Here is a 14,035-nt window from a genome sequence, read left to right on the forward strand (position 1 = left end):
GAGCTTCTCTGTGCAGGGCCGGTCCAAAGGACGTGCTCTGCTCCTGGCACTGCTTTCTTGATGGTATGAGGTCTCCTCAAGATTATTTTTTTTTGTTTTCTACATTTTCCAACATGCCTTAATGATGATATATTAAATTTTAATCATCAAATACGAAAATTTTAATTTGCTTCACATGAAAGATCACCTACCTAATTCAGAAAACAAAATTTAGACTGATTATTTTCTCTCCCAAAAAGATAACTTAAAACAAGGGGAAAAACATTAACTTTATAGAGCCTCAGCTTTAGCTGTGCAATCCCTAACTCTGGATTTTGCATGATAGTGAAGTAAACTTCTATCTTGTATGTACTACTTTAGTGAGGCTTTTATTACTGACTGCCAAATGCAATTATTAATTGATATGATGCACATCACTATTTTATTATTAAAGACAATTTAACTTAATATCGTAATAAAAACAAAATGTAGTATAAAACCCCCATTGTCGTTGAGTCGATTCTGACTCATAGTGACCTTTCAGGACAGAGCAGAACTGCCCCATAGTGTTTCCAAGCAGCAGCTAGTGGATTCGAACTGCCAACCTTTTGGTTAGCAGCCATAGTGCTTAACCACTGTGCCACCAGGGCTCCAGACTACACTTTTTGTCTTCTCATGAAAAATACTTAAGTACGCATAATTTTAAAAAAGCAAAGTCAAAACATGTCAAAAGTATAATTTGCAGAATGCATCAGTTTCATCCTTGAATGTTTGGAGAAGTGAGTAGATAAATATTCAACAAATAATCTAAACTTTTAACACGATTATTACTCTTTACCAGTATTTAGTCCTTTAATAATTCATTCCTTTGGAATAAAAACATTTTCTTAATAAAATTTTCATCATTTTATTTTTTATTCCATGTGTTTTATTTTAATAATCTATATTTTGTTTTAATTACTTAAAATTTACTCACAAAATAAGTACTAAACTGCTCTTCATTTTTTAATTCTATACTACTATTTTTTTAGCAAGAGTTACTCACCTGAAACTGTGTCTGTTATCGGTCAAAATTCAATCTCAGAGACTCACAATTTAAGTTTCACACAAACAAAGCATATGATAATTTTACTTTCTAGTATTTCTATTTCTGAAAAATACACATCATATTCTGACTTTTTAAAAAATTTAGCTGCTTAATTGGAAATCTTTTGCCTATCTTTATCAATATGAATGTTTCATATACATACCAGTTGCTTTAACATAACACGGGGGAATAAGTGGCCCTGTCTTTGGACTTGGTGGAGAACTTGATGAATGAACTTGAAGGTAATCTTCTGAAGCATGCATGAAATTAACTCGAACGTGAAAGGTAAATTCACGTGTTGCCACCTGAGGGACAAAAAAATGCATCATACTTGTGACTATTTTCACTGTGAGAAATATGATACCAATAATTTAATAAATTAGGAGTTAAAAGAAAAAGTTTTCAAAAAAGAAAATAGTCTTGTGACAGTGAAAGTACATTTTTTTCAAAACAAGATTTCATTTATTTTCCATGAATCAAAAATTAATTCTTAAGTTTAATTAAGTAATCAAATTAATCAATCAAATAATCAAATTCATTGATTAAAATAATTCCTATTGACTCAAAATGGACCAAAGACTTAAATATAAAACCTCAAACTATAAAACTTGTAGAAGAAAATTTATGAGAAAATCTTTGTGATCCTGGGTTAGACAAAGATTTCTAAATGAAATACCAAAAGCACTATGTATATAAAAAAAAAACTGATTAAATTGGATTTTATCAAATTTTAAAATGTCTGGTCAGTGAAAGACATAGTTAAGAGAATAAAATTATAAGCCACAGATACAATTCTGACAAAACAAAACTAAACAAAATTTGTATCCAAGGTACATAATGAACACTCAAAGCTTGATTTAAAAAAAGCAAACTATATAACAATAAAATAGTGAAAAGATATGAAAAAAATATTTAGGAAAAGAAGAAAGAGAAATAACACATTAGCATATGCAAGGTTGCTCAACATTATTGACATTAGAGAAATGCAAACTGAAACCACATGAGATACCACTTCACACCTATCACAATGGCTTAAAACAAAAAGTTACAATACCAAGTGCTGGTGAAGATATGAGAATGCAAAATTGCACAGCCACTTTGGAAGGAGTATGCAAATTGTTTAGAAAGTAAAATACATACTTAACATAAACCTGTTGCTCTCCAGTCAATTCCAACTCATAGCAACCCTAGAGGACAGAGTAAACTGCCCCATAGGGTTTCCAAGGAGTGGCTGGTAGGGTCAACTGCCGACCTTTTGGTTAGCAGCTGAGCTCTTAACCACTGTGCCACCAGGGCTCTACGACATTGCTAGACAAGTAGAAATTAAGGGAATTTGTAACCACCAGATGTTGTCATTCAAAGAGAAGAATACCTTAAGTTGAAAAAGGATATTCTAGAGAAGAAAGGACTTCAAGACACAGGTCAAGATTGGAAAACAAAACTGCTTATGAATTAAAAGTGTTCAAACATCCTCTCTTCTAAACCTTGAGGGATTTGTTCATAAGCTTCCTTTAAGAATGACTGTAAAGTCAGAATAACCTTTGTGAAAGGTTTACCTAAAAGTTGCATTCCCTTAAAGTGCAGACAAAAAGATAAAAGATAAAAAGATAAAAGTTGGCAAAAGACAAATTCTCTTCCATATTCAAGAGCTTCAGGGCACATATAGAGCTGCAGAGAAGACAGCCATAGAGAGCTACAGAGAAACTGAGCCACAGTAGAATAACCACCCTCTACCATGGGGCAAAACTTGGCTCAGAGCCGAGGGGAAAGCAAGGTTAATAATAGGGAAAGAGCTATTCAAGTGTTTTTCAATAGAACTTTCCGTGATGACAGAAATGTTATGCATTGTCCAGTATGATAGCCATTAGCCACATGTGGATATTGAGCACTTGAAAAGTGACTATTCGTTATTTTGAATGAGGAAATACATTTTGAATTTTACATAATTTTATTTAAAGTTTAATTTAAATATCCACATGTGGCCAGCAGTTACTACAGGAAAGCACAACTCTAGAAGACATGTGAGTGGTACACAAAGAAAAGGGGGACTTGAATGACTTAGAGTAAACAAACCAGTCCAGTCAAAGATGCCAAATACAACTGCAATTGCCCACCAGCACTTTTGATTGCACCAAAACCTGGTGCAGTGTGGGAAAGGAAGGCTTACAACTACAAATAAATTAGACCTTTATCATTGATTTCACAATTTTCTGCTACACAGGCCAACCAAAAGAGCTCCCATTGGCTATTTACATTCCAGAAGGAAAAAAAAAGATAACTTATAGCTAGCTATAAATATAATGGAGGACATTTGAAACAACTGAAAACCAGACAATCAAGCCACCTTGCTGCCATGCATTTTATGGAGCAAATTCTCATAAAGTTGCTATCTCTATAGGATTTTATATGCCTTCTCATTGTTGGACTGTTCTGGTGGTGCAATGGTTGAGGGTTTGGCAGCTAACTGAAAGGTCGGTGGTTCGAAACTATCTGCCACTTTGCAGGAGCAAGATGTGGCTGCCTGCTTCAGTAAAGATTACAGCCTTGGAAACCCTATGGAGCAGTTCTACTCTGTCATATGGGGTCACTATAAGTCAAATTAACTCTATGGCAATGAATTTTTTTTCTGTTGTACTAAGTATCTCCTTAAAATACCCAGAAAATGTAGAATAATTCAAATTTAAGCAAAAGTACAGCAGTCCAGAGATTCACAAATATATATATACTATATTTTAATTTTAAAATCATTTTCTAGAATACTAGAAGTCACAATCTGAACATTAAGAAATAGGTTTACAAGTTTTTAACTGATGACAGTGTTAAATAGTCAATTGAAGTCAACAAAATAAAAGCGTTGAATTGCATATGCATCCTCCCACAAAATCATGCACTGGATTTAAATTAGAGTATAGATTACTCTAATTTTCAGCAACCATGTAAATTAAATGCCTTTGTGGATAAACAAAGACACTGAAAACATGTTTCCATTGTATAAAAATATAAGATGACAATACAGATTTATTAAGAAAACATATAACTTGGTCCTGATAGACTTAAAAACACATATATGCAAATATATATATATACAGTATATATAGTTTCTGCAAAAAATTTATTAGTTTTTTTCCCCATTGAAGATTGTGTGTGTTTGTGTGTATGTGTGTGCATGCATACTTCTGTGCACATGCATGTGCAAGATGCAGGCATGGGGTAGTATAATGACCTACTTTAATGCTCCAAAATATTATCTTGTCATCTAAGGATTATTTGCCTTTTTTAAATTAAGAGATTTTGTTTTTATCAAAATTGTAAGAATACATGCTTGAAAAAATGCAAAAAATCTTACAAAGTTTACTTTGAAAATCAGTATCCCCTTCCCTCCACCATATCATACACACACACACACACACACACGCACACACGCATCCAGATACAATCATTTTCAACTGTTTTAGTTGTTTCTTCTATCTTTACATCAATATAGTTAAATAACCTAGGTAAAGTGCCATAAAACAAGCCTTAATAAATTTAAATTTATTTAAATAATACAAAGTATGTTCTTCAACAGCAATGGGATTAAATGAGAAATAAAAAAACAGAAGAAAATTTTCTAAATTCACAAATATGTGGAAATTAAACAATACACTCTAGCTAACAAGTGAGTAAAAGAATAAATCACTGGAGAAATTTTGAAACACTTTGAGATGAAGGAAAATGAAACCACAAATGCCAAAACTTATGGGATACAACTAAAGCAGTTCTTAAGAGATAAATGCATAGCTTTAGATTACACACTTATATTAAAAAATAACAAAGATTAAAATTAGTAACCTAACCTACTACTTTAAGAAAAAAGAAAAAGAAGAGTAAAATAAACCCAAAGCAAGCAGAAGGAAATAAATAATAAAGATTAGACTGGAAATAACTGAAATAAAGAACCAAAAAAATTACAGAAAATCAGCAAAAATTGACAAACCTTTAGATAGACTTATCAGGATAAAAACAGAGATGATTCAATTTAATAGAACAAGGAATTAGAAAGAAAACATTACTACCTATCTTACAGAAATTAAAAAAAAATATATAAGGGAATACCATGAACAATCATATGCCAACAAATTAGATAACTTACATGAAATAGACAAATCCCTAAAAAGACACAAACTATTGAAACTGATTGAAGAAGAAATAGAAAATCTGAATAGACCAATAATAAGCAAAGAGTCTGAATCAGTAAAACAAGAAGAGGAGAAAAAAAATTCTGACAAAATAAAACCTAGGACCAGATGGCTTCAATTGTACCATTTATTAAATAAGTATTAATACAATCCTTCATAAATTTTTCCAAAAAAAAAAAAGATGAGGAAAGAATACTTCCCAACTTATTCTAAGAAGCCAATATTACCCTGATACCAAAACAATCACATAACAAAGAAAAAAAACTACAGAACCAATATCCCCTATGAATACAGATGTAAAAATCCTTAAGAAAATACTAGCAAACTAAAGGTGACAGCACATTGAAAGGATTATATATCATGACCAAGTGGGATTTATCCCAGGAATGCAAAGTTAATTTAACATACAAAAATCAATCAATGTAATACAAAATATTAATAGAATTAATTATATAAATCACATGATCATCAAAGTGGATGTAAAAAAAGCAATTGACAAAATCCAATGCCATTTTATGATAAAAACATTTAACAAACTAGTATTAGAAGGAAACGTCCTCAACCTGGAAAGGAAATATACCAAAAAAAAAAAACCATTGCTATCATCACATTAAAGGGTGAAAGATGCATGCTTTCCTCCTATTATGGATTGAATTGTGTTCCCCCAAAACGTGTGTCAACTTGACTAGGCCATGATTCCCAGTATTGTGTAGTTATCCTCCATTTTGTGATCTGATGTAATTTTCCTAGATGTTGGAAATCCTAACCTCTGCCTGTGGTTTAATGAGGCAAGATTAGGTTATGTTAAAGACAGTTAGGGTAGGATGCAACACCCTTACTCAGGTCACAGACCTGATCCCATGTAAGGGGAGTTTCCCTGGGGTGTGGCCTGCATCACCTTTTATCTTAAGAGATAATAGGAGACAGAAGTGAACAGAGAGATAGGGACCTCATACCACCAAGAAAGAAGAGCTAGGAGAATAGCACGTCCTTTGGACTCAGGGTCCCTGTGCTGAAAAGCTCCCAGACCAGGGAAAGACTGATGACAAGGAGCTCCCCCAAGAATCGACAAAGAAAGAAAGCCTTCCTCTGGAACTGGCACCCTGAATTCAGACTTCTGCCTTTTAGACTGTGAGAGAATAAATTTCTGTTTGTTAAAGTCATCCACTTGTAGTATTTCTGTTATAGCAGCACTAGGTAACTAAGACACCTCCTAAGGTCAGAAAGAAGATAAAGATGTTCATTCTCATCACTTTTATTCAACATTATACTAGAAGTTCTAGAAATTAGGCACTAAACACAAATAAAAGGCACGTAGATTGGAAAGAAAGAAGTAAATGTATCTCTATTTGCAGATGACATGCTCTTGTATTTTGAAAATCCTAAGGAGTCCATTAATAAATTATTAGAACTAACAAACAAGTTCAATATGATTGCAGGATACACACTCAATGCTGAAAATCACTTGTTTTTCTATAGGCTTGCAAATAACAATACATAGTGAAATTCAGAAAACTTTTCCATTTACGACAGGATCACAAAAATTAATTACTTAGGAGTAAATTTAACAAAAGAAATAGCAAAGTTGTATACTGAAAATTACAAAATAATTTACAAAGAAATTAAAGACGTAAGTAAATGGAAAAACATCCTATGTTCGTGGATGGGAAGACTTAATATTGCTAATATGGCACTACTCCCCAAATTGGTGAACAGATTCTTCATAATCCTTATCAAAGTCCCAGCTGGATTTTTGCATAAACTGGCAAGCTGAACCTAAAATTCATATGAAAATCCAAGAGACCCAAATTAGAAAAAAATATTGAAATAGAACAAAGTTGGAGAACTCACATTACCAATTTCTAAAATTACTACAAAGCTACAGTAATCAAGGCATTGTGGTACTGAGATAAAGACAGACATATAGATCAATGGAATAGAATTGAGATTCTAGAAATAAACCCTTACATTTAAGGTCAATTGATTTTTGACAAGGATGCCAACACAATTCAATGGGATACAATGATCTTTTCAAAACATGGTTCAGGGACAATTGTTACATTCATATGCAAATGAATAAAGTTTGACCCTTACCTCATACCATACACAAAAATTAACTTAAAATGGTTAATAGGCCTAAATGTAAGAACTAAAACTATCAAACTCTTTGAAGCAAACGAAGAATCAATCTTTACGACTTAGATTAGACAATAGATTCTTATGTATGACACCAAAAGCACAAGTGAGAAAAGACAAATAGATACATTGGACTTTTGTCATGTTTGTCTATTATACTGGCAATGATAATACCCAGTATGAAGAAGATATGAAGAAAGAACAGCATGGTACCACACTAGACTGTACACTGTCTACTATAACTCTCACCAAAGCCAAATTCACTGCCGTAGAGTTGATTTCAACTCATAGCAACCCTGTAGGAGAAAGTGGAACTGTCCCATTGGGTTTCTAAGGCTGTAATCTTTGTGGAAGTAGACTGCTACATCTTTCTCCTGTCCCCATATTAATTCTGTACACCTTAGTAGGTGGCCAATAAGTATTAGTTGAGCGATGACTATTTATGAAAGTATAAACTCACATAAGATTTGCAGTGGCAGTTTGATTATGTTGTTGGTGTTAGGTGCCATCAAGTCAGTTGTATCTTATTTGAGTATATATACCACTAATTAAAGTGCACATACCATTTTTCTTCATTGATTCCAATTCTAAGTATCCAAAAGCAATAATAGAACAAATGACCGGAAATGAACGCTCAGTGATATTTATTGCAATTTCATTTATTCATTGAATAGATACTTTTTGATTGTCCGATATATATCAAAAATGTACTAACACTACCAATATAATGGTGAACTATGTTATCATACTATTTTCCTCATTTGAGAAATAATATAACTGATAGCATAATGGCATTTGAGCAGATAAAAATCCACACCTATTCCTGATAAAAATTTGTAGTAAATTAGAAATAGCAACATACTTCCCAACATGAGCTTAAAACATTAAATTCTTTCACAGGAAATCAGGAATAAGATAAGACTAATAAAATAATTTGACACTGTTCTGGAAATTCTAAACAATGTAACATAATAAGAAAAATGGAAGAGACAAACAGCAATATTTGCAGCCTATTAGACTATTCCTGAAAAATCCAAAAGAAGATGAGGACAATTAGAATTAATTAAAGTTGAAAGTAAGATAGTTTTAGCTCTTTAACAACGTTAATAGGCTTCAAAACATAATAGTATCAAAATATATAAAATCCAAATATTTACACTGAACATAACCAAACCTGTTGCCGTTGAGTCAATTCCGACTCATAGCGACCCTACAGGACAGAGTAGAACTGTCCAATAGGGCTTCCAAGGCTGTAATCTTTACGAGAGCAGACTGCCACATCTTCCTCCTGCAGAGAGGCTGGTGGGTTCAAACCACTGACTTTTTAGTTAGTAGCCAAGTGCTTTAACCACTGTGTCACCAGGGCTCCTTACTGAACAAAATAACATAGGAAAATTACTGCTTCGAGATATTTCACAATTTTGCTGAGGGGTAGAAAATGCTTTAGTAAAATAAAAGACATATTTTAATTCTGAATCGGAAGCCTCAATATAATAACCACTTCTTTCCAATTTTTTTTAGTAATTTAATGCAACACAAATCAAAATCCTCAGAGAATGTTTACCTATAAACTTGATAAAATCATTCCAAAATTTATAAACATGGAAAAATGGCAAATAATATGTTTAAAAGATTCTGACTCATGGTGACTCCACGCATACAGAGTAGAACTGCACTCCTTAGGGTTTTCAAGGCGTTGACATTTTGGAAGCAGACTGCCAGGCCTGCCTTCTGATATACCTCTGGGTGGGTTCAAACTGCCAACCTTTTGGCTTGTAGTTGAGTGCTTAGCCATTTTGTACCACAAGAGCTAACACCTGAAACTTTGCCCTTCCTCTGGACACATTCTAGGAAAGTTCTTTTCCTTTGACTTTGCTTGTTTATTTGTTGTTCTTTTTGTTTTGATTGTTGTTGTTCTAAAATTACTAATCATCAAGGGGACACTATAAAAATAACCGGTATCATAGCAGATACTGATTATTTATATCTTCACAGCATGTCCTTGGTAATTTCAGGTGGTGACTACAGAAGCATCAGGCACATCCTCCTCAAATATAAGTACTAAGCACATTTTGGCTCAAATATAAGTGATTTTTATGTTGGCTTCAAATTCCATCTCCTTCAAAACATGTCATATCTTGAATTTTCTAGAGAGTATAGCAGAGACCATAAGCCATGGGTTCACTGTGTGTGCCCTCTTCACCTCTTGAGGCACTTCACAAGCACGGGCCAGACACCTCTAATAATAATTTTAGTGAATTAAACAGTATACACTCAGGCAAGCTCACAAGTTAGGACATGATCCTCTACAAACAGAATTTAGGTGATATTTGATAACTTCTTAGTTGGAATTATCCACAACTCCACTACTCCCCAGTACTATGTATGAGTAACATAAAGTTGAACTTACTTCTTTGGGAGAAAATGCTAGGCCGCATTCCAGAGATGTATTTCCCTCTAACTCCAAAGAATATATGTAAGGAAATCCAGGATTTGCAAGTTCCGCTATAAGACAGAAAAAAAGTGTTCAAAACAATCAAAAAGTAATTATTACTGAGTATCTGTGCAGAACTGCAAAAGGTTACTGGATAAAGAATAGCTCTTAATAGCGAGATGTTAACCAGTAAAACATATCCAAACCTGGGACAAACATACATTCCATCAGCAACAATGGAAAGGTAAACCCATTAACAAAAACTCAATAGTTCAAGAAACATATCACAGTCATATTTAGGTGAATGTGAGAAGGAATAAAGGCCAAGATCAATCAAATGACTGAATCTTAGGTCCAAGAACAGCTGGGAGACTCCCTCTCAAATGAAGACTGAAAAGGGAAGATCCAGACCTCCTCTGATGAATCAAGGAGTCTGCAAAGAAGACAATCATAATTTTATATGAAGAAACTTATTGACAAAATGGAATCATTCCTGGTACAAGATCATTTGCTAAGGATATATAAACAATTGTCCCACAGTAATGCAAACTTCAGGTTCAAAATTTGTAACCAATTATATGATATTCTAAAAGGAACTACTGAAAGATCAAATATTATTTACAACAGAACCAGAACCTCTTCTCTAATCTAAACAATTTTAAAAATCCTATTTTCTCCCTAAAATTTTTTTATTAATCCTATTGCCCCTGTATGGAAATGAACTTCATTAACTCATACCACCCTTCATCAACCCACTCAACTTTACTCACCCTTGGTGTGATGTAAAAACCATTAGACAACAACAAAAAAATCCATTAAGTGTATATCACTAAAAGCATTGTTTGTGATGCAGAAAAAGATACACATACTATAAAGCAAAGAATGCCCACCTAGAATGGATATCCAGAGAGAATATATAGAAAACATAATAAAAATAGATGAATAAATAAACCAATGAAATGTATTCATAAATATATTTGGAGTATAAATTTATAATTTATAAATTCTGAAATCCAAGCTAGCTTTAATAAATATTTCTTGAGTACTTATTACATGCACAACACTATATTGGACAACTCTAGTAGAACACAAAAATTGTAAATGTGGTCTTTGCCCTCCTGGAGCACTTACAGTCTAGTAGAGGAGACAAACATGTACAGAGCTTCCTTTGACACAAGGCATAATTTGGTTAGTGCTATAATAAAACTTAAACAGTACTGTAAGGAGCAAAGACAGAAAATGATTAATTTCAACCTACTGAACTGGGGTAAGGATGGGGCTAATGACTCATCGGACTCAAGACATTGGCGCTAGTTTGTGAAGGAGAGTGCAATCTCAGACAGCAGAAATAGAAGGGCAAAAGCCATCCTAGGAGAAGTGAAACCCAGTGCAACTGGAAGGAAACAAGTAATACAATATGGCTACATCAGAGAGGTGGAGAGGTGACTGGAAAGATATGATGGGATCATACCAAGTGGACCTCAACATTTTCTATTACATCAGTCACTGTATCAAACAAGCCTGAAACAATCCTTTGGTCAAAAACTAAACTCTTATTTGTCAATGAAGGACATTATTACAAATATTTTAACACTTAAATGTCCCCCAGGCACAACAATTGATCTCTATTCACCTGGAAGGAGAATCAGGAATAGGAGGAGGATATGGAATGTGTGGCTAATTGCTCCATGAACAACTACCTCCTTTGCCATGAGACCAGAAAAACTGGATAGTGCCTGGCTCCCATTACCAAACACTTTGACCAAAGCCTCTATAGAAGAATTCTGGTCAAAAGAGTGAAAATGTAAAACAGAATTTTAAATTATCATGGACTCCAGATTTTCTGGAGCCATGAAGGCTGGATGAACCCCTGAAACTATTGCCCTGAGATAATATTTAAACCCTAAACCAAAAATAAAGCAGAGAGTTGGAAACAAAGGCATTTTGCAGAGGAGCTCTGCAAAATAACCAAGAAAAGTCTGTGGTCCATTGAACAGGGGGGATGACGGTAAAAGCAGCAGTGAAGGAAAATAAAGTGATAAAACAAGTTCCAAAATCCAAATTTTAAAAGATGAGTATAGATTTCATATGTATTTCCAACTGCTACTGTCATCTTTCCTGGGCTATTCCACACTCTTCTCAGACGCAACATGCTCACCAAAATTGATCTGTATTCCATAAACTATGAATGATACCCCCAGCTACTCTCTCCTCTCTTTTAATACCCACATCCTCTTGGTCACCAAATCAGAGCATTTCTACTTTCTTAGTACCTTACTGTCTTTCTTCCCATCCTTGGCATCATTGTCTGAGTTCAGGTTTTCATCAATTCTCACCTGTACAGCTATAACTTCTGACTGTCCTCTCTGTCTCTGGTCTTTACTTCCCTACTCCCACCTTTTCTTCCAGCCCTGCCCATTCTCCACACTGCTCCAAAAAAGAAAATTACTAAAGCATAAGCCTACTCATGCAATTGCCTGGATTTAAATCCTTTAACGGGGCTGTCTAACCTATAGGATGTAAGTCTACAAAAGTCCATTGGTGACCTGAGTCCCATCTGTCCTTCCAGTCCTGTCCCTCTATGCCCTGAATATCCTGAACTACTTACCATACTGATTTATTCCTAGGCCTTTACTCACATTCTTTCCCGTATCCCCTTTGCTTGTGAATCTCCTCATTCTTCAACATTTGGATTCGGTGTCAACTTCTCCAAGACATCTTTATTGCTAAGTCTGGGCTAGTTTTCCCTATCATGTGCTCCCTTAGCACCATATATTAACACGTCTTATAGCATCTAACATGCCATAATGGTAATAACCTGATTCTTTGTCCATCTATCCTACTGTGTTGGATGGTTTCCATTTGCTTACCTAGATCTGCCAGCCATCATTCTCTGCTTTGCTCTGTCCTTACCTCAACAGAACAAATCAGCCAGACCCCCTTACCCTTTAGCCTCTGGTAGGGTTCAACCACTGGGAAGCACGGGAAAGCTATCAGAGGGTGCATGCAAAGTGAGAGAAAGGGTAGACTATTTACACTCTCACTCCCTCACTGGTTTGGCTGTAGTTCTAGCAGTGGCTGCATTCCTTTACACGTATATCTCTTAGCAGTTGACCCCTGTTTTATAGCTTCACCTCCCTTAGGGCTCCAATAATAACTTCCCTCCTCTTAACTCTTCAGGGCTAGAGGTGGCAGCAGCAGCTTCCATCCTTTCTTAGTTTTTTTTTTTTTAAGCCTGTCTCCACCTTTGTAGACAACTTCTTCACTAAATTCTCTTTAGTTAAACCCTCTGAGTGAGTCACCTCTTTACTACTGAGACCCTGACTGACAACACTAACTGTACACTTCTTGAGAACATGTAAGATGTCTTACTTATCTCTATAGACTCAAAATCTAGTATCTAGATATAATAGGGATTTAACACATATTTATTGATGAAGAAATAACTAAACCAAGGTATGGCAAACTTTTTCTATAAAGGTTAAAATAGTAAATATTTTAGGTTTTTGTGGGCCCTATGATCTTTGTCACAATTATTCAACTCTGCTGTTACAGCATGAAAGCAATCATACACAATATGCCAACAAATGGGTGTGTTCGAATAAGGCTTTATTTACAAAAACAGGTAACAGGTTATATTTAGCCCACAGTCCTTAGTTTCCTAACCCCTGAACTAAATAAATGAAATGCACTTATAGAAATTCTTATTTTGTTTAAACGTAATTTAACATAAAGACTCCTAATACATGAGTGAGCATATACAGAGCTCTCCAAAGACATTTACCTCAAATTCTTGAGCAATTTAACTAGCAATTAATAATTGCATTTTCACTGATAGTATATACTTAACTTACTATATTAAGCTAAATAATAAGCAAAGCTATACATCAAGTATTACCAAAGTTTTCGAATATTAATGCTGACATATTTCTAGAGATAAAATCATATTGGCTTTATATAGTTTCACAAACAGATATTTGTACACCACTGTTCAATGCAACACTATCCACAATCATCAAAAGTAGAAACATCCTAAATGTCCATCAACAGATGAATGGATAAACCAAATGCGGCATGTACATACAATGGAAATTACCAAAATAGAAATAAAAATGAAGTCTAATTCATGCCATAACATGAATTAATCTTAGAAACATTATGCTGAATGAAATAAGTCCTTCACAAAAGGAATATATTGTATGATCCCACTTATATGAAATA

The 14,035-nt window shown here is 34.2% G+C and overlaps 1 protein-coding gene across 1 annotated transcript in view; it reads right to left on the bottom strand.

The window, feature by feature from the left end:
• The window catches only part of CFAP47 (cilia and flagella associated protein 47), a 431,188-nt gene that overhangs the window by 351,639 nt on the left and 65,514 nt on the right, over nt 1–14,035 (bottom strand). The window contains exons 21-22 of the mRNA XM_023740562.1: nt 9,791–9,885; nt 1,230–1,371 (exon numbers count right to left, since the gene is read on the bottom strand). Of these exons, the coding sequence (XP_023596330.1) occupies nt 1,230–1,371; nt 9,791–9,885 (237 nt within the window). The remainder of the gene's footprint in view (nt 1–1,229; nt 1,372–9,790; nt 9,886–14,035) is intronic.

Source organism: Trichechus manatus, unplaced genomic scaffold, assembly GCF_000243295.1.
Source record: "Trichechus manatus latirostris isolate Lorelei unplaced genomic scaffold, TriManLat1.0 scaffold00159, whole genome shotgun sequence".
Lineage (NCBI taxonomy): Eukaryota > Metazoa > Chordata > Mammalia > Sirenia > Trichechidae > Trichechus > Trichechus manatus.